This window comes from Rhipicephalus microplus, chromosome 1 (assembly GCF_043290135.1).
Source record: "Rhipicephalus microplus isolate Deutch F79 chromosome 1, USDA_Rmic, whole genome shotgun sequence".
Classification (NCBI taxonomy): domain Eukaryota; kingdom Metazoa; phylum Arthropoda; class Arachnida; order Ixodida; family Ixodidae; genus Rhipicephalus; species Rhipicephalus microplus.
Window position 1 is genome coordinate 271,309,170 of NC_134700.1, and position 21,191 is coordinate 271,330,360.

The 21,191-nt window shown below is 44.3% G+C and overlaps 2 protein-coding genes across 2 annotated transcripts; both read right to left on the reverse strand.

The window, feature by feature from the left end:
* Nucleotides 1-3,411: 3,411 nt before the first annotated feature.
* Nucleotides 3,412-7,186, reverse strand: LOC119188167 ((3R)-3-hydroxyacyl-CoA dehydrogenase). The gene is made up of 3 exons (XM_037436090.2): nucleotides 6,967-7,186; nucleotides 5,011-5,204; nucleotides 3,412-3,891 (listed from the first exon to the last, which is right to left on the reverse strand). The coding sequence occupies exons 1-3, from the start codon at nucleotides 7,115-7,117 to the stop codon at nucleotides 3,490-3,492; spliced, it is 747 nt and encodes a 248-aa protein (XP_037291987.2). The 5' UTR covers nucleotides 7,118-7,186; the 3' UTR covers nucleotides 3,412-3,489.
* Nucleotides 7,187-14,365: 7,179 nt separating this feature from the next.
* On the reverse strand, nucleotides 14,366-19,812 carry LOC119188169 ((3R)-3-hydroxyacyl-CoA dehydrogenase-like). The gene is made up of 4 exons (XM_075868678.1): nucleotides 19,627-19,812; nucleotides 18,067-18,287; nucleotides 17,101-17,271; nucleotides 14,366-15,152 (listed from the first exon to the last, which is right to left on the reverse strand). Exons 1-4 carry the CDS (start codon nucleotides 19,775-19,777, stop codon nucleotides 14,751-14,753), a joined length of 945 nt encoding a protein of 314 aa, XP_075724793.1. The 5' UTR covers nucleotides 19,778-19,812; the 3' UTR covers nucleotides 14,366-14,750.
* Between the last annotated feature and the right edge of the window lie 1,379 nt (nucleotides 19,813-21,191).

A 21,191-nucleotide genomic window follows, 5' to 3' on the forward strand; every position in this document is an offset into this window, starting at 1 on the left:
TAGCGGCCCTAGAACCAAGCCATGAAGCACCCCTCACGTGATTTGTCCATCCGATGACTTCACGCAGTTAAACGTTACAAATTATGTGTGCCACCGCATGTAATCTGTAATCCGGTCAACTATAGCTTGATTTCACTGAAAAAATGCTCGAAGTTTAACGAAAAGCTCAGTAGGACAAACCAAGTCAAAGATTTTAAAATAGCCAAGGAATATGGCGTCTATCTGTCCTCGGTCGGGAAGAGAAGAAGCCATGCCGTGCGTAAATTCAAGCAACTGTGTGACAGCAGAACAGCCAGCACGAAAGCCGAGCTGTGGTCGGGAAAGTATGTTCTGGGCATTTAGGTATTCAACAATGTATATGAATGATATGCTCCAAAAGTTTAGAGCCGGTAGAAAGTAAAGATATTGGCCAGTAATTTTCTCTTAATTGCTTGTTTCCAGAATTGAATACAGGCACGACGTTTATACCAATTTCCGCATCTGTGAAACTGTTCCAGAGAGTATTGATTTGTTAAATATTACTGTAAGTTAATTAGCACACCACTCCGACGACCTCTTTAGAAACATATTTGGTATACCGTCTGGGCCAGAGCCTTTCGTAACATCAAGACTTAGTATGATATTATGTACTCCGAGGGAGATTATACTTCAAGATCAGGAAAAGCAGGCACATTGCTGCATGCAGAAAATGAAAGATTGATGCCGTTATCAATAGCCAAAACATAATTGAATTAATTATTAAAGGCATTTGCTATACCTGCAGAATTTGGGCAGGATTGGTCATTAAGAATTAACAATGAAGATATAGATGAGACATGATAAATCAATCTGAAGAAGATGGATGAATTTTTTTTTCATAAATGTAGCCGAACTATTGCTAAAGTAGTAGTTCCTATCCGATTTCATTTTAGCGCTTAATTTACTTTTCAGTGTGTTAAATGAAGAAACATATTCCTTGCACCTGGATTGACGATTATTACGTAAGCGCTTCACGCGACGACTGAGTTGAATTTTTTATCTATTATACCTTGGGTTTATTGGGTTTCGTTTATTATATTTTAGAGGCACATTCTGTAAAAGGAATTCACGCACAATGTCACAAAACGTAAGAAGTAGAGTATTTACACTGCAATATTGGCTACAACATTCATACTCATCTAAATATGAGGCTGAAGTGTCCAATACGAAAATGTCGTCAGTTTAGAAAAGTTGAAAACAGTTTTGATTTCAAATTTTTCAGGGGGTGCACTAAGTTAGAGGCGACTTCGATAGCTTTGTGGTCGGGTAACCCCTCGATAACTTCACATTTTACACTGTGCGAGAAAAGTTGCTGGTTTACAAATGCAAGGCCTAATATTGCGTCCTCTCTTGTCACAGTATCCACAAGTTCAAGATCAAGTTGGGAGCCGATCGATGGGAAACGTGGTGGGGTAACCAGGGTGAACAGTGAAAGGGCCTCAGTGGAATTGCCGACGTTTCGATTTTTTTTGAAGGCGCCTTGTCATTCTTGGCGGGTTATATTTAAGGGGGGTTAGTATAGTGACGTCATCTCCTGGTAGTGGCGAGTGTCCCTGTTGGTAATCGGTGTCCGAAGAAAAAATCTATAAAGCAGAAGAGCGCAGCCCTCGCTTCATCTCAAGTTTCCAGTAGCAGCAAAAACAGCGGTTATCACTTCTATAGCATTTGTAATTGTATGTTATCTGCGAGATGAAACAGACGTGCTTGAGACGGGTGTTCGCCATGCTGCCACCGGACCCACTAAAAGGATGGTTCCACGTTGCCGCTCTTATATCTTTGGGCAGTACAGATGATGGTTCCACCATGCCGTGACCAGTACATGTTGGTTGATCGATTGATGATTGATTGATATGTGGGGTTTAACGTCCCAAAACCACCATATGATTATGAGAGACACCGTATTGGAGTGCTGCGGAATCGTTGATTGATGATTGATTTGTGGGGTTTAACGTCCCAAAACCACCATATGATTATGAGAGACGCCGTAGTGGAGGGCTCCGGAAATTTTGACCACCTGGGGTTCTTTAACGTGCACCCAAATCTGAGCACACGGGCCTACGACATTTCCGCCTCCATCGGAAATGCAGCCGCCGCAGCCGGGATTTGAACCCGCGACCTGCGGGTCAGCAACCGAGTACCTTAGCCACTAGACCACCGCGGCGGGACCAGATGGTTGATCGAAAGCACGTCAGTAGACAGGAATTCCTTCGCAAGGTCAGCAGCTACGCATTCCTGTCCCGCTTAAGATATATGGCGTCACCGCCAGTTCGAGCACCCCGGAATCGTGGTATATATAGCCTGCGTGGTGTGTCGCTTGTAGAATCATGGATCAGAACATTGGGGCGGGCGGTTATAGCAGCAATCTGCAAGATGGAACAGACGTGTTTCAAACGGGTGTCCACCATGTGCCACCAGACCGACTCAGCCTTTAAACCTTCCTTATTGCACAGCCGTGAATAGCCATACGTTTTACGTGGTGTAACGTCAAAATAAAACACCCACAAACAAAGGCAAGATAAAAATTGAGCAACCAACTTTGTAATGACGTTCAGAACTTCAGGATAATGTGTTTGCATAAACATTTATGCACTATAGATATTATTACGGACGAAGCTGCTGATAACTTCTGGGGTGATAACGGTGACCCCTTTAGGCACGAGTTATCTGCAGCTTGAAGAGCCCTTTTTCTGTGCCTTCTATCGTGGTTGCCCCGAGCTACTGAACAACCTGTGTCTGTGACTCTGCGGGCTATTCAAGAATGCCTAATAATTCTGAATAAGAATGACTGACAGTGCTGCCCTGTGACGACTGCGAATGTACTCGTATATAGTGACGATGAGGCATCTCTTCTGTGACTGCCCTCGGTACTGTGTCACAGTGCAGTCACACATCCCCAGCAGGTTGTCTTAGTGAATTAAACAAAGCATGTTTCATCGGCAGAATAGACATCAGCCCTTTGTGTAGTCCCCGCAAGCTACCTTTCTCGCTGTTTACAACACTGCGCGGTAAATTGTATCAATCAAATTGTTGCGAGGTAGAGGTATAAGTAGTGCGACCAGTATGAAACGCCTTAAACTTGGAACGTGGCAGCCATTATCCGATATCTCTCAACTCAACTTTGTCCTCCTCACTATTGCTTCTCTGATCGGTGTCATTGTTACGACAATATCCTTTCAATTACCATTTCGAATAAATCCGCATTCATGGCTGAGTAATTTTCGGAAGCCAGGAACACGATTATAAAACCGAATAAGATGAAACAGCACTCGATGGTACACCCAAGACACGTTCGGAGACCAGTGTTCGCGACTTTGGCTGAGATTTTAACTCTACTGGGCTCACTAGTGAGCCCATGTGCAGCCACAAAACGGAACAAAAGCCATTCACAATCAGTCAAGCTCGAGTTAGCTTTATTTTTTCGTACGTGAATGATGCCCAAAAAAGCAGGGTGAGTGGGATTTCGAAAATCGTTTACATTTTGAATCCTCCGGTTACTTCCAGGACAGCTCCTGTCACGAAGGAACTTTTCGGAGAGCAGAGAAACACAATAGCCTCGGACACTTCATCCGGCTGGCACATTCGGCCAAGGGGTGTCAGTGCGATGCCCAGTCTTTGCCATTCGTCACTGAGCGCATCGATCATCGGAGTCTGCGTCAGGGATGGTAGCACGGCGTTACAGCGGATGCCGTGCTGCGCCAGCTCTTGAGCGACCGACTTGGTCAGAGCCACGACGCCACCCTTGGAAGCTGTGTACGCCGCCAGGCCGTAGAGTCCGCATTTGCCCAGGATGCTGGAAACGTTTACGATGACGCCCTCCGTCACACCACAGGAAATCATGGCCCGCGCCGCAGCTCTTGTCACCAGGAAAGTGCCCTACGAAAGACCGCAAACTGAACGATAACCTATCACCTTTCACTTCAAATACTTGCAGCTGCATCGTCAGGCATGCATTAAACAGAGCATGTCGCTATTTGGGGAATACTTAATGCGAATAATTGGCTAGAGTAGCAAATAAACCCGCCCAGTGTTTGTCGGGAATTGTGCTAAGTCCGAACTAAACACCGTTACAATACAGAAGTCGATCGACTTGGTGTCGATTCTGTAAGACCACCTTTTGTATGGAGTCTTTCTGCATCTGCAGTCTCTTGTCTGTCATGGAGTTGGCCTATAGCCATGTAGATTGCTTGTGTTATATCAGCAGTGACATGTGCAGCCAGTTTTTTCCATAATGTAGCACATGTCGTATGTGTCATTATGCATGTGCGTTAATTAGAGTTTTAACGAGGAATACGTGTACGTAAGCTGCCATAGGTATAAGCTGTACGGATACGGATCTATTAGCTACACGTTTTCGGAATGCGCTCGCAAGGGACCAACCGCGTTGCATCTCAGAACGTTTTCAGAACACTCTATTTAAAAATATCATCACTAAACACGATTCGACGTTGTGATTCCTGTACCAATATTTCATATCTGATTCCTGGTCGTGCCAACCGACTGTGAAACTTGGGAGGGTTACCTTAGATAAGCCTCTGCCAGATTAACTATACGCTTAGAAATCATAGACAAAAGCTTCACGAGTGTTGCGAAAGTTCGCCTCCAAGAACGTATACTCATAATTGAACACGAGATGTCAGACATGCCCAAATAATTATTTTATGACCCGATCAGAATAGCAAACTCGATTGATTGATATCTGGGTTTTAACGTCCCAAAACCACCACATGAGAGACACCGTAGTGGAGGGCTCCGGAAATTTCGACCACGTGCACCCAAATCTGAGCACATGGGCCTACATCATTTTCGCCTCCATTGAAAACGCAGCCGCCGCAGCCGGTAGTCGATCCCGCGACCTGCGAGTCAGCAGCCGACTATACCTGTGCCACTATACCACCGCGGCGGGGCAGAATAGACAACTCAAAAACTTCTCATATCTAGTGCATTAATAGTGATAAATTGAACTGTATATTTTCCTGCATTTGGACCACTAACCTTGAGATTTACTTCAATGATCTTGTCGAAATCTTCATCCGTCGTGTCGACAAGGGAACAAATCTTGGCTATGCCAGCACAATTCACTACTATGCTGAAGGGTAGAGATTCGGACTCCTTGATGTCAGCAAACAGCCTGTCAACGGAATTCGAGTTACTGACGTCCAGAAAAGCTGATCTGTGGGTCCCAGTTCCTGTAAAGTTGGCAATGTACATGGCAGTCATAACGTCACCTGTTATCTTTCGCACTTTGCATTAGGGTGTACTTCCCGTGCCCTTGAAATGTTTCTCTATGAATTGTTTGGCTTATTGCGCATCACGTATTCGTCCTTTACTGTAAAATCTTTAGAAAGCATCCTCCTCTCCCTACGGTGAAAGACAATCGGAGAAGTTGTCGGGGAAGCGGGACTTGCTAGGTTGCACCTAAATTCAATATGGTGGTGTAAGAGCCTGTAAAAAGAACACACACTCAAGTTTTTAATGAAATGCCTTATTCAATACGCAGGCATTTACTGATTTTACTACTGAGCTGTTGGACATACTCATCTGAAGTTTAATGTGTTATGACTAGGGGGGAAATATGTTTTTTTTTTAATGTCCCGATGATTTCTGACTACTCAGAATGCAAAGCCGAGGCACCACGCTGTAAACGTTCTAAGTAATCGTGCTCCAACCTTGTGTTCCTGGAAACCACTATATTTTAGAGTCTATAGCGGAAAACAGCTTGAAAAAAAAAAAGACAACGAGAGGGGAGGGCGGAAGCTTATTGTTGTTAAACCATACTGAAAATCAATCAAACAGAACAGTGGCCATTTGTCAAGTTAGTGCATGAACTTGTGCAACTTGTTGCGAAAAAAAAAAAATGCTAAGAGAGGCCGTTCAAACAGTCGCATCACGAAGCTTGATCGAACTTGAGTGAACTCTCCAAAATAGGTTGTGATGTATTTATTGATGGGCTATTTGGTGAGCTATGAAATTTCGTGAATCAGCCCACAAAAGGATTGGAGAAAAACATTATATGACGCAAAATTACTAAAATATACGCGAGAGACAATAGTTGATGTCTACATGACACCTTGACATGATCGTAAGTTGACCAATACGGAACGTCGTCGTTGAAATAGGTCCCTCCCCTCGCGAAAACGCTGGCTCCAATGACGCTTCATGTTCGACAATTTTTCAAAACTACACGTGTGCATTATGGAACAGCGTTTGTGTTTTCGTCATTGTGCGTGAGTGGGTTCTTTGTGTACCACTTCATTGAATTTCCGAATAGTAGTACTTTGGTAAATTCTCTCTTTGTGTTCGAAGCAACAGGCTGACGGGAGTGTTTTAGCCGGTCTCTTGACATAGCTTACAAGTTCTGGAGCTTAACGCGTCTTACATCGCTACATGTTACAGCGAAAACATATATGTTTATATACCTCAGATATTCCGAAAATGATAAATTCCTACGGAAATATATATATATATATATATATATATATATATATATATATATATATATATATATATATATATATATATATATATTCAAACTAAACTTGTCTTCCTGAACATATGGGTGTTTTATTTTATTTTCTGCTGATTCTGTTGAAAAGACGAATAACAACATTTGTATCTATATGCTCTGAAACTATGTATTATGTGTTTGTTCCTTTTGTTTCAAGCAAATAGGCTCACTCCGGTGGTCAGTTTGTATGCATTTTCTTTTAGCTGTTTTCTCTTGACATCTGCTTCTCCTGTAATCGATTTATTTCCACTTTTATATAACATCGTCTCATGTGTACTATTTAAGACGGGCCCCGTACTAGCTATATATAGACTATGGAACTGAATTTTTCTTGCGTAACTTGTAAGATTAGATGCGTGTAATAACCAACAATTCCTAATTTTGTTATTGTTTACATCGCAAACACACGCGGCCTTTGATCGGCAAGGAGAACGGGGACCCACCAGGTAGCTCCGACGCCACGACCTTGGCTGCATCTTGGTTGAGATCTGCGACGACCACCCTGGCTCCGTGGGCTGCCAGTGCGTGGCAAGTGGCCCTGCCTATGCCACTCGCTCCTCCGGTGACCAGGGCTAGCCTGCCACGCAGCGACATGTCTTGAGGTTCGCGAGGAGTACGTACTTCGCACACCTATATGTGCTCCGTCTCATCCTTATCTACCACGTCGGCATTATCGCGTGCGACTTCCAAGGACGGCACATTGTGCAATAAAAGAAAGGGTGTTGGCAGAGCCTTGTAGGTTGACCACGGGCCGGGATTGTGTAAGTTGTGGGCTGGCGCGACACGTGCTGTGAGTTGTGCGTGGCCTACCCACGGTCTTTAAAATCGGCAGTGATGGGCGCTGCCCGAACAGCCGGTGACGGACCGCTGTGATAGATAGATAGATAGATAGATAGATAGATAGATAGATAGATAGATAGATAGATAGATAGATAGATAGATAGATAGATAGATAGATAGATAGATAGATAGATAGATAGATAGATAGATAGATAGATAGATAGATAGATAGATAGATAGATAGATAGATAGATAGATAGATAGATAGATAGATAGATAGATAGATAGATAGATAGATAGATAGATAGATAGATATGTGGGGTTTAACGTCCCAAAACGACCATATGATTATGAGAGACGCCGTAGTGGAGGGCTCCGGATATTTCGACCACCTGGGGTTCTTTAACGTGCACCCAAATCTGAGCACACGGGCATACAGCATTTTCGCCTCCATCGAAAATGCAACCGCCGCAGCCAAGATTCGATCCCGCGACCTGCTGGTCAGCAGCCGAGCCCCTTAGCCACTAGACCACCACGGCGGGGTGTTGCTGTGCGCACTGGTGGAGTGTGGCCCGGTGGGGCCAAGGGTATCGTGTGTTAGTGCCCGCGAGCAATTATATTGGGCAGTTTTGTTACGCTATTCCAAGTTCGTGTTATTAGACGTTTATTTTCGAGTTTCAGCCGACGAGCATCATATCTGTGGCAGCAGAACGTCTCGAATCCTTCAAAGTGTAGTAAGGGAAGAAATCATGAGCTACCAGCTGCTCATAACAGGTACATTTGTTACAGTAGTTTAGCACGTAAGTTGGAAAGTCTGGGCTAGAAAGTCAACGCCCGCAAACGAACACCTGAAATGACGGTGTAGTTAGCGGTATACCTCCAGGTATATTATTTATTTATTTATTTATTTATTTATTTATTTATTTATTTTATTGATACTGTAAGCCTTAACAGGCTCATACAGGAGTGGGAAGAAATTATACAGATTGTCATCTTCACATTAGACCACAGAACAAAAAAAAAACAGTACAGACTACTCTAAACAAATACAAATTACAACTGTACATCTAGTCGAAGAACCAAGAATGTCCCAAGAATGAACCAAGAATGTGCGATACAGAATAAAACACCACAGGCTAACAGGGAAGAGTGCATATTAGACACAGATCTGAGAATTGAAACATCGAGTGGTATACAAATCAAAACGTACATTCAATGAAAAGTTGCGCCATTATTCTACAACGCTGCAACTTACTGATCCAAAAACTTTTCAAGATTGGCAGTGAATGATTCGAGAGATTCTGAGGACACTATATCACGTGGCAGGTTATTCCATATTTCTATTACTGACGGAAAGTAGGAATACCTAAATGAATTGCAACGGGAGATGAAAGGCCTGATACTCTTGTCGTGGTTTGTTCTAGCGGAGCGCTGATATGGTGGTTTCAAGTACTCGTGTTTGTTGATGTTAATCTTGTCATGATAAAGCAGATAAAAAAATTTTAATGCAGCTATGCGTCGCCGGATCGCCAGTGTTTGAATGCTTGCCCTATTGCGGAGCGCGGTTATGTTGACATCTCGAGAATACTGAGAATACACAAATCGGAGCGCTTTATTTTGTATTCCCTCCAGCTGGTTAAGAAGGTAAGTTTGATGCGGATTCCAGATTACACTGCCGTATTCGAGGATTGGTCGTACAAGGCATTTATAACTTGTTAGTCTAACTTTGGAAGGGGCTAGAGCGAGTTTCCTGCGAAGATATCCCAGCTGTCTGTACGCTTTTGTGCACGTCTGGTTAATGTGAACATCCCATTTTAATTTGTTTGTGATGGTAACGCCCAAATATTTCACCGAAGCGGCCTCTGCTACGTGTAGTCCATTTAAATGATACGCAAATTTCAAGGGTGCTCTCTTTCGGGTTATATGCATATACGAGGTTTTTCCTACGTTTATTTCCATTCCCCATTCTTGACACCATCTTGAAATTTTAGTTAGGGAGGTATTAAGCCGTAACTGATCGTCGATCGCTCATGCTGTGGTATAAATGACACAGTCGTCAGCAAACAGTCTAACTGTGACGTCAGGTTCAACATGACAATGAATGTCATTAACGAAAATTAGGAAAAGAGTCGGGCCTAGCACAGACCCTTGTGGGATCCCGAGTAAACGTCTAACTCTTCAGATTCAGCGTCGTTTACTTTAATGTGCTGACTGTGGCTTGAGAGGTAGGCGGCTATCCAGTGTACTATATTGGTTTCAATCCCGATAATCTTCAGCTTGTCAATTAGTTTTTGATGGGGCACCTTATCAAATGCTTTGGAGAAATCTATGAATATTGCGTCACATTGAAGTCTTGAGTTAATTACGGTAGCAAAGTCATGTGCTATTTCGAGAAGTTGGGTTATGGTAGAGAGCCCTTTTCGAAAGCCGTGTTGTTTGGAGTAAAGTAGGTTGTTATCTTCTAAGTAAGTGGTGATTGCCTTGTTGACTATATGCTCCATTATCTTGCAACAAGAACTAGTCAGTGAAATGGGCCTATAATTGGTCACAAGTAATTTGTTACCCCCTTTATGAATAGGAAGGACCCTGGCACGAAGCCAGTCCGTCGGCAGTGTGGCTGTTTGAAGCGATGATACGAACATTGCATGTAGAAAGGGAGTTATTTGTTCTGCGTAGCGCCGTAGAAAGGCATTTGAAAGATCGTCAGGGCCTGAGCGTTTCTTGACGTCAATCTGCAGCAACAAGTTAAGTATTCCATCATGAGTTATGACTAGTTCCGACATTGATAACGCAGAATCTAGCACAGTTTTGTTTTGAGCAGACGCAGAAGTGCGTGTAAAAACCGACTGAAAGTACCTGTTAAACGTGTTGGCAATAGTGACAGCTTCATCCGTAATAGTCCCGTTGGTATCGATTTGAGTAACGTGGTCCGCGGGCTTGGATAGATAACGCTAAAACTTTTGTGGATGCTGTGTCATGAAACTTGTTAATGTCGTTGAAAAGGAAACGTCTCTTGCGTTCCTGATAGATGCCTTTAGCTCATCCGAAAGTCGGCGGATATCGTCAGGATTACGTTTCTTCTTTCGCATTCTTTGCAGCCTTCTTTTAAGGTGGATCACACCACGCGTAATCCACGGGTTTCTGCGTTTTGTACGTTTGAGTCGCGTGGGTACGAATGTTTCCTCACAATATTTTATTATATCTTTTAGTTTAAGCCACAGATTATTCACTGTATGGTGATTTTCAATGGAAAACGTTTCTAACGCTACTTCGAGGTAGTCAATAATGCTGACATCATCAGCTCTATTGTAGTTTTTAACAGCTGCGCGTGATTTAGGAACTGGTACGCTGTGACCGATAGTGATTGTTAGAAGAACAAGTTTATGATCAGATATGCCCTCTTCTAGTGTGACATCAGCTGTTAGGTGGTTAGAGATAAATGCAAGGTCTAGTATTGAAAGCGTATGCCCCTGAATGCGCGTTGGTTCTGTGACAAGCTGAGATAATGAAAAACTAAATGCTATGTTCAAAAGCAGCTCAGAACTAGAAACATCTCTACTACCAGCTGTCAGTGTATTCCAGTCAATAGCGGGCAAATTAAAATCCCCGGCAAGAATTAACTTAGTACGGTCTTTCAACTTGCCATGAAGGAAGTCGTGAATTTTTATGATGTATTCGTCAGGTGCGTTTGGCTTCCTATAAATACCACCAATCAGCACGGGCGATTCATGGGCATCTACAGTGCACCACACACTTTCATGGTCTGGAATGCCTTGCTCTTTTCGAAACGATAAACCCTTACGCACTGCGATAGCGACTCCACCGCCGCGTCTATCGCGGTCGGTGCGTATAAGAGAATAGGAGGGAGGAACTGTTTCTTAATGATGAATATCGCCGTGTAGCCATGTTTCGGTTATGCACACAACGTCAGGAGAATTAATGAGCAGTATATCTTCTAGTTTTGCAACTTTATTCACAATACTCCTTGCATTAAAACTTATTAACGACAGTGAATTCATAACCCGTACTCGTCATGCGTTGTGGTCCTTGGACTTCCCAGCGCCGCCGTGACGCACACTGTTCAAAGGCAGTCTGCATTTTTGTTCATCATTCCTTAGGTACAGTTGATCGTTCACTTTGAGCTTATCGTATAGTAGTGTTACCTTATCGCCCGCATCGCGCTCTGCTTTAGAAGACTGCCAAAGTTTACTGCGCACTTCACGTACTGAGGCCGAGAAGTCTTCCGATATAGATATCGAGCTATTTTTGAGCTTCTTACAGTTACGCAGAATGGTCATCTTTTCTGTGAAGTTGTAAAACCTTATAATTACAGGTATTGTACTGTTTGGTCTTTTCTTTTCAATGCGATGTACACGCTCGACTGATCTTGTTTCTACCCCGAGTTTGTCTTTGAACACTCCTTTCACTACCGCTTGCTCTAAATTGATACTGTTTTCATTCAGTCTTTCTTCCAACCCGTAAATAATAACGTTATTCCTGCGGCTTCTGTTTTCCATGTCGTCTATTTTTTTGCTCAGAGTCCTGATGTCCTTACTCATTGTGGCGACATACTGCTCGCACTGCTCCACTTTTTGATGGTACTGTTTTATCGATGCTAGAGTACCTTCTATCTCTGCCAGTCTGGATTGAACTCCTTGCAATCCTTCTTCCAATGTTCGTTGCGAAGTTTTAATTTCTGTAACCACTTTTAGGATCTCGCCGAGCGTGTTCGGGCCAGGATTTTCCTCTATATCACCACTAAGCAACAACAACAGTGAGCGAGCAATGCTGAACGATTCATAAACGCAACACAAAATACACTCAGGGCTCGGCAGCACCACAAAGCAGAGAACATCACTTTTGTGACACTTAGAAAATAGATAGTCCCTTCTAACCTGTACGAGAAGGAGAAAGTGGTTTTTCATGGCGTCCTTGACGGTGCCACCGAGCCCACTGAAGGGAGCACGGGACTGATGGGGCCTTTTGTGCGTTTCGTCCGATGTCGCTGCTGTCCCTGGTTGGCCGAAGGGGCGGTGCTGTGCGATAGTCCAAATAGCTGGATTCACAGGAAGAAGGATTACCGCCATCGGCCGTGATAACAGCACAGTGGGGTGCTGTTCTCGATGCAGGATAGCCGACGTTCCCGAGTCATACTGCCGAATTCTCGAAAACCGGTCGCAGCTAGCAGCGGTCCCCTCTAGTCCGAGCAGCGTCTGTACGAGAAGAAGAAAGTGGTTTTTCATGGCGTCCTTGACGGTGCCACCGAGCCCACTGAAGGGAGCTCGTGACTGATGGGGCCTTTTGTGCGTTTCGTCCTATGTCGCTGCTGTCCCTGGTTGGCCGAAGGGGTGGTGCGGTGCGATAGTCCAAATAGCTGGATTCACAGGAAGAAGGATTACCGCCATCGGCCGTGATAACAGCACAGCGGGGTGCTGTTCTCGATGCAGGATAGCCGACGTTCCCGAGTCATACTGCCGAATTCTCGAAAACCGGTCGCAGCTAGCAGTGGTCCCCTCTAGTCCGAGCCGCGTCTGTACGAGAAGAAGAAAGTGGTTTTTCATGGCGTCCTTGACGGTGCCACCGAGCCCAATATTGATTACAAAAACAATTTATCTTGTTCTATTTCGACTTCTTTCAGCGGCACGTGCATGGGAAAGACCGTGCGTTGATTGTCTCTCGACGAACGCTTGCGCGAGCATGCTTGCAGTGTCCCAGCCGATTAGCAGTAACTGACATTCCCTTGTACAATGTATGGCTGTTAACCCTTCATTTAAAATACACCTGTGATGAAAAAGTACAAAGATGGTGTTGCCCAGAAAGTTTTCCAGGAAACTTAAGTCTATCAGAAAGGAAACTATCGCTTAGGTGCTCCGGGTGTCGCTCTCAGCATTAAGTACGTTTCTTTGAACTCGATGCCTTTCTATTCTGTATGTATAATGCTTTTTAATAGGTTTCAATGCTTTGTCTCAATGCTGAGTTTTACGTCTGTGACAAGTGCGCAACAAGAGTTGTTTGGTGATCACTCGCCTTCCCTCTCTTTCTCACTTTGCCTGTTACGAATAGTATATATTTGTGCAGGCACCAATAAACATATACAGGGTGTTTTCCCTCAAGCACTATACGCCTTTTTATTCTTAAAAAAACTACAAAAGTAGGTACTTGTAGTCATCGCAGCCAACTTCTAGGACGATGCGGAAAAATTCTGCCACTGATTTAATCACTCAGGAATGATTAATTGAGAAAAGTAATTGACTTTTCACTGTCAATATTAGGATGATTGTTTATATAGCGAAGTTGTTCTACGTCACAAATTATGGCGACCATATTTTTAAATAATGATAATATTACACGTGGTTTCCGAGATCCATCGTCGAATTTCCAGACTGCGGTGCCGGAGAAACCGAAACTAGCGCACCGAGTGCACCGAAACTAACCGAGTGCGTCGAAACTAACTCCCTCCCTGCGTTAGTTTCGGCGCACTCGCTGAAACATCACTGATGCCGTTGGCGACGCCGTGCTGCTATGCTTCGCTGTCGATGCCATGCTGTAACATTGCATCAGCAGCGAAGCAGTGCGCCCAACCTGGGAAGTCGACCAAGGGTCAGGTAGCGTAAAAAAAATATTTGAAAAATAGAAAAAAGAATGCATACCTTTTTAGCACAATGACCATTTTGAGATAAATAAGAAATGTTGAATCGATTCTTATCAATTAACAATTACACGAATAGTACACAAGAAAAGCTTATGTAAGCCTATTTTGGTTGCCGACACACCTCTGCTCCTTCGTTTTCTTCTGTGTTTAACGTATTTCGTTGCCGCGAGAACATTTGAGAAGAACACCCATTTTCATAATTCATTCTGGGTAAAACACCGTTCTCCATCAAAATTGCGGAGAGAAAAAAAAAGCCAGACCCCTAGTCTACCCCCCACCGTGGAGGGGCCACTCCTAACTTTCACTCTACCTCATCACAGCTCGTTTAGCAGCAAGTTTTAACATATTTAGCACTACACCAGTTGCAATTCTCAGTGTATATCCGTAAGGCAGAGTCGGAGCCACTCACAGTCATTCTGCATTTTTAATAAGGAATCACATCGCAAATACCGTGACGATATAGTGAGAAGGACGATCAGTGCCTATAGTTCGTCCATATTTCTTTTGCGCTGTGGTTCGCCATTCTTCACCAACTTGCCAAAGTTTTCACGTTGCCTAGATTTTATTGTTTGAACGACAAGATAGCTGCGGAAATGCTGTTGTGAACGGAACTTAAAGCAGCGTTTGCAGGCTGCGCAGGGTTCTCCATGAGCCCCCTCCCCCCATTCCTCCTTTCGAATTCTTTTCACTGAGGCCATTACTATTATTTCCTTCCCAGCACAAAGACGTGGTCTTATGGGTGAAGGTGGAGGAGGTGCCCCCTTTATCCCCCTACTTGCAAGCCTATAAAAGCGTTCACATTCTGCATCCCCCCGTTACTTCCAGGGTGGCTCCCGTCACGAAGGAGCTTTTTGGAGAGCAGAGGAACACAATAGCCTCAGACACCTCGTACGGCTGGCATATTCGGCCCAGGGGTGTCAGCGCGATGCACGCTCTTTTTGGCTCTTCGGGCTGCGCATCGCTCATCGCAGTCTGCGTCAGTGATGGCAGCACGGCGTTACAGCGTATGCCGTGCTGCGCCAACTCTTGAGCGACCGACTTGGTGAGTGACACTACGCCTCCCTTGGAAGCTGTGTACGCTACCAAGCCGGAGAGTCCGGTCTTGGCCAGTACGCTGGCGACGTTTACGATGACTCCCTCCTTGACGCCCGAGGTGATCATGGCACGTGCAGCGGCTCTTGTCACCAGGAACGTGCCCTGCCAAAAGACGGCAAACTCAATCACCATGCATCAGCTTTCACTGAAGACAGCTGCAGCTGCATCGCGAAGGAGTCACGCGAAGAAAGCTGGTATATTTTCAAGAAAAGACGCAGCAATTCAGTTATCTGCGTTCACCTGGAATCTACTGCGAACTGTATACGGTGCAACGCAGTCAACCAGTACGGACCACCGCACCGAATATTTCTGTTGTGTAGCGTTTATATACCATGAGGACGAGCCGGGCAAGATGAAACATGCATTCAAAGGGCGATATTTGACGTTGCTTGCATGAAGTACTTCAAGCACAACATCAAGCAGTCGGACTCTCTACGAGCACCTGGTGTAATATCCGGGAGAATTTAAAACACGTGTTGTGTGGCTGTTCGCGTCACGACGAAAAACGAAAAAAATCTGAAGGCAGCTCTTCGTTTGCGAATCAGCTTGATTTTGGAGCCACGGCCCCTTCTCGACTCGTGGTGAGGCAGCGTTTGTACGACGCGCAACACAAAAGTGGTGTTGGTGTTTCTGAGGACTATATACTCGCCACGTAAAGATTATGAATGGCTCTTAGATATATGGGTGTTCTTCTGACTGTATGTATTATCAGCTTGTATACGCAGACCTGTCGCCAGGATTTTTTTGAGGGGGAGGGGGCCCTTGCTGAAGGCCTTGACTACTTTAGAAAAACACCAATCATCATCATCATTATCATCATCATCGTTGTCGTCGTCGTCGGACTTTTTTTCTATATTACACCTTTTCCATTATAAACGGGGGGGGGGGGGTGAAGCCCTGAGTTCCCCTTGTGGCAATGGGCTTGGGTACGTGAGATCATTGCATATATCGTAGTCATTTCCCGACCTTTGTCGAAAGACAGGTGACAAACCAGGCTACCATCTCCGAAAATATCACTTAAGCCGAATAACCGCCAAAAGGAACATAATTCCTATACCCTAATTCCCCTGTATACCTTCATTTCACCGGGGATGAGGCTCAATCCGCACAAAATATTTTGAAAATTTACTGCAGATGTAGATAGATCTGAGATAAGTGTCACCATCAACCGATATTCAACGTCTATACCTAAAGATACGGGCGTCTCCACACGCATACGGAAAAACTCAGGGCTTGTTCGGAGTTTTTCGTAAGTTTGAAACAAGTTGTACCTATATGCGCGTTCGTGAGAGCGTCGGCCCGCATCTGCACTCACTTATCTGCAGTGTCGAGAAATATTTAGCGCAAAAAAAAAACAACTAAGTAATTCTCGTAAATCTGCACAAACTACGCCCTCAAGAAGTCCTTCTTAAGTCTGTATATATAGTGTCATTCGCCGCGGCATGTAGACTCTCTGAGTTATCAGACACTGCTGATTCAGGTAGCTTGCTTTTATTGTTCAAGTAGGTTATCTGTGCCTTTATACATGTGAGGTTATTATAGGGTAACGAGAAAGACGTTTTCGTAAGCGGTCGTTATAGTATAATTTGCGCGGGATAAGCTGCAGACAAGTAGATCGTTTTCGTGCAGCTTTCTTACTGGCGCACTGCATCGCAGAACACTGTGGAATTGCAGAACGTTGCCACAACACTGTAGTAGACATGTCATCCAGGAATACAGCAGTCGAGTTAGGTATTCGTGTCGTGATGATCGGATATTTAGTTTCTTGTGGTGGCAACCATATGACGGTCATATTTAAGAGGTCTACCCTGGATACGAAGTTTGGTCGGATGAACTGTAGACGTAGCCTAACAGCCAAAAGCTTCACCGAAGATCGGGGAAGGTTCGTTTAAAAATTTGTTTTCATTTTAGAAAGCGCTATGTCAAACGCGACCGAGAACATTGACTCTTATGAACAGGCCAAGATGCAGGCTATTTAACATCTTTTCAAGTGTAAAAGAGTAATTGTGTTGAAGTGAAACACTTATTTTGCTGCAGCTTGACCACTAACCTTGAGGTTGACCTGAAGGACCTTGTCGAAGTCGTCATCCGTCGTGTCAACGAGCGGCGAGCGCTTCAGTATGCCAGCGCAATTCACTACTATGCTGATGGGTTCGGTCTCCTTGATGTCAGTGAACAGTATGTTCACCGAGCTTGTGTCACTGACGTAAGGAGAGTTGATCTATGGATCCCGGCGCCTAAAAAAAAAGGTTTTAATGAAGAATACTCACACAATTGTCTATGTTGGTATCTTTATTTGCCTACGCATATTACTACGTCTTCTTCCCTGTGACCCTATAAGACGTTCCTCGCCGAGTATAGTTCCGCTGATGGCGGATCACGTATTTGTGGATCACTCGGTCCCGCTCTCTTGGCAACAAAGATGAAGAATACGTTTTCATACCAGACAGAGCTTCTGGGTAAAATTAAATTTAATGGCCCCCCACCACAGTGCGTTGAAAGACGAAAAAGTGGTTTCTCCCTCGCCGTCGCTGCCCTTCCTATATAGGCGATATATCCTCGTCGCCAATCATTTCCTGAGAGCACGGTTACGATCTTGGCTCTATGAGCGTTGATAATACCAAGATTTTGTGTTTGCTGGCAGGGTTTTCACTGGTGGCTACTTTTCGCCAAATTGGTAAATTTGAGAGGCCCGCGGCCACCTAAAATTATGAGTGTCGACATAATGAATTTTCGGCGATTTTCAGCTTAGGTGTCAGTCGACTGAGTTATGCTTCAATGTTCAGTGTCTTCAAAACAAATGGACGACAAAACTGTTTCTTTTTTTTTTCGTAGCTTCAGACCCACCAGTAAAAGACGCCCTTAAAGTACCATTTAGTATGTCTGTCTTGTTTCTCATATGTATCGCTACCTCCTAATTCACCTATAACTGGAAACACTGGTGCGTCTGCCAGCAATTTCTCAGCAAAGTTAAGGTCAGTGAACTGCTTTGCGTGCTGCGAGGCGGTAATGTTACACTGTACGTTTCTTGGGTGCTTTCAGAGCTGTAAGCCTCTTCAAAGTTTCGCTTCTGAAGTGGCTGGGGGATGGTAAGGCAGCATGTTCCGACGACAGCTTTAACTGTCGTGAACAGCTTGTCGACTTCTTCCCTGCTGTAGTACCCCCTAATTTTGTATATTGAGCTTGAAGTTGTGATACTTTTCGTGTAGGCCAACAAGTCGCCCTTCTTTGGGCAGCCTTCAGAAATTGCAGTGAGGTGAATTTATAGCGTAAGCATGACCAACCATAAAGTGTTGTGCGGTCATTACGATGATTATGCAATACTTCCGAATTCATATCCGTTGTACTGTAATTAAATTATTCGATTATCAGACACGTGATTTCACGGCAAACGAATTCTCTAATTCTGCAGGAAGGCTATGCACGCCATACATCTGTTGTTGTAGCCACTGCTTCATTCTCTATTCGCTACAACAGAAGCCATCCCAATCTTTTGTTATGAAGCGTTACTAGCATTCAGGAACGCTGCTAGTATATCATGCCCTTTTTCGGGACTCTCATGGTGAAGCAGATGATCTGACTGGCTTTAAAAAACTTCAAAATAATTTAGGTTTTATGGCCCGTTGTGGTACTCGCCGAGGCTATACATAATTAGGAATTTTGATTACTATAGGCAAGGCACACATATGTAGAGTTTATGGTCACTTTTCTGGCGAAATTTTAAGAAAACTGGCGACTTTTGACGATATTTCGTTCGTATTTTGGCGAATTTCGCTCGAAAGTCAGTGAAAACCCTGTTTACCGGCTGCACGCTGTTATGTCCGCTTGCACAGTCGGAACCACACACACGCACACACAGTGCAGTCAAATAAGTTGTTAGCGAATGATAGCCATGCGAGTCGAAATGAAAATAATAACGAGTAGGTGTCTGCATTGCAAACAGTGTAGGAAACAACTTTCAAGAGCTGTTCCGCGAATATGGGCTAATCTATCGAGACGTACCGTAGCGTCGTCACGGGAATCACTGTTCTTGCAGCAGGAAGTGCGCAACAAGAAACACCTAGTAAAAGTAACACTCTATATTTTTTATTTATATATTTTTGTACTGTCAGATGCTGGTGAGGGTCCCTTCGAGGTAAGAACATGTTTGTGCCATCTTGGGCCATCTAAGAAGGAATTTTTTTGTTGTTGTTGAAATGGGTCATCCTATTGAAAGATTGACTGAAGTGAAATTTCTCAACAAATTCACGCCGCACATATGTAATAAAGAATTCTTGTTAATTAATACTATATGATCACCATGCACAAGATAATCTATATAGCTATATTACAGTTATAGGCTGTTTATTCAGCAAGGTCACAAAGCTAAAGTGAGCAAGCTTCCAAATCGATTTCAGAAAAGACTCATGGCAAATCCTCGTGTCATGTTTTGAGCATTGAGCTCTCATGAGCGCTGTGGCTGGTCTCTCAACATAGCTTGCAAGTTATGGTTCCTAATACGTCTGACTCTTTACCAGTTATTGCAAAAATCACTGACGCGTGCGGCTTTTAGTCAGTAACTCAAGTGGTGACCCACCAGGTAGCTCCGATGCGACGACTTTAGCAGCGTTCCCGTCGAGATCCGCGACGATGACCCTGACCCCGTGGGAGGCCAAGGCGTGGCAAGTGGCCCTGCCTATGCTGCTAGCTCCTCCAGTCACCAGTGCTAGCCGACCGCGCAGAGACATGCTTACGTTGATGCCAGGTCTGCAAGGTGTACGTCCGTGTCATCTTTATATACAGCGTCGGGCTTATCAGGTCCATAAAACGGCACATTGCGCGATAAAAGACGGTGTATCGGGTAGATTTGCGAACGCCGTAGCTGACATGCAAATTATGCATTTGAGGCAGGCGGCTCCATTTTCATGACTCCCGCTGTTCCTCCGGACTTTTTGGGCCAGTGGCACGATATCTGTACGCTCAAGGGAGTGCAGAATGTTCAATTACTTTTGTTCTACATTGTCGTGCAGAAATAAATGTGTATGGAAGCAAGAAGCGATACGGAAAGACAGAGGCCAGGTTAGTTCACCAGAGGAACGTCTGATTGACCTATAGTACAATGTTTGCAAGGACTTCGAGCTTGTCCACAAGTGTAGGTGCTAAATATTCATGTTAAAATGCTCTGGTGGTTATGATGCTCTTGTTGAAGCATTGATCACCCGCAACCGATCTCCGCACTGTCCCTTTATGAATCAGTGCCCCACGGGTTTTGTTAGGTTTAGCGTGTTACGTTACAGCGAGGACGTGGTTCAGCAAATCGAACATTCAGATGCAGCCTTCGTTCTTCCCGCCCATGTCGTCCAACGACATAACGAAGCTAAAGAGCCATTTGACCGCACCAGATGTGAAGGGGCTGTTTATACGGGAGTCCCGTGCACTGCATGTTCCGTTGGACGTCGTCCGCCGCTATGGATCAGGGGTGCTCGGCTGCTAAACCGAATTTCGGTCGCACGTTCGATCCCGGTCGGGGCGGTCACGTTGCGGTCGATTCGAAATAATATAGGTCCATGGTGTACTGTGCTGTGTCAGTGTGCGCTTAAAGAACACAAGATTGTCAAATTTTCCGGTGCCCTCCACTACGGCGTCTCTCATAATTACATCGCGGTTTCAGGACGCAGAACCTCAGATAATATTACTATTAGCGTTGCAAATCTGGCATTATGTAAGATAAATGCTACGTGGCATGCACTCTTTCTATATGAATAGTGCGCCCTTCGTCGAACGCTGTAGACGTATTAACAAAAAAATAATGGAAGACATGTGTATCGGCTTCCTAAAGTCACCTGGCTGCTTTTCAAAACAACCTGATTTTTTCGACAGTGTTTACTAAACGCATTGGTATTGTTATTTATCAAATAGGTGTTGACTTGCGGTCGGTGACTTATCACATTCAAAGGTTATTCGCGCCTTACTATAACAAACGTTCTACTCTGTTTATCTTTAAAGTGTTCAGCGCTAAACGAACACATCAGACAAACAAGTGACAATGATGAACGTATCTCTTTTCCCTTCTGAGTGCATTTTGTGCTGAAGGTTTTAAATGTAAAATACCAACTAATCCATTTTCATTCGTTAACTCTATCTGAAAGCCAATTGACTTCC

What these genes read in the sequence shown, in the direction of transcription:
- LOC119188167 (XM_037436090.2), bottom strand. Translation starts at nt 7,117, where the DNA reads ATGTCGCTGCGTGGCAGGCTAGCCCTGGTCACCGGAGGAGCGAGTGGC. An exon ending in CGTGGCGTCGGAGCTACCTG is followed by an intron (nt 5,205 to 6,966) that starts GTGGGTCCCCGT and finishes CCAACTTTACAG; the next exon opens with GAACTGGGACCCACAGATCA. An exon ending in TCATTGAAGTAAATCTCAAG is followed by an intron (nt 3,892 to 5,010) that starts GTTAGTGGTCCA and finishes GGTCTTTCGTAG; the next exon opens with GGCACTTTCCTGGTGACAAG.
- LOC119188169 (XM_075868678.1), bottom strand. Translation starts at nt 19,777, where the DNA reads ATGTCTCTGCGCGGTCGGCTAGCACTGGTGACTGGAGGAGCTAGCAGC. An exon ending in CGTCGCATCGGAGCTACCTG is followed by an intron (nt 18,288 to 19,626) that starts GTGGGTCACCAC and finishes CAATTTCTGAAG; the next exon opens with GCTGCCCAAAGAAGGGCGAC. An exon ending in GCACCCAAGAAACGTACAGT is followed by an intron (nt 17,272 to 18,066) that starts GTAACATTACCG and finishes CGGGATCCATAG; the next exon opens with ATCAACTCTCCTTACGTCAG.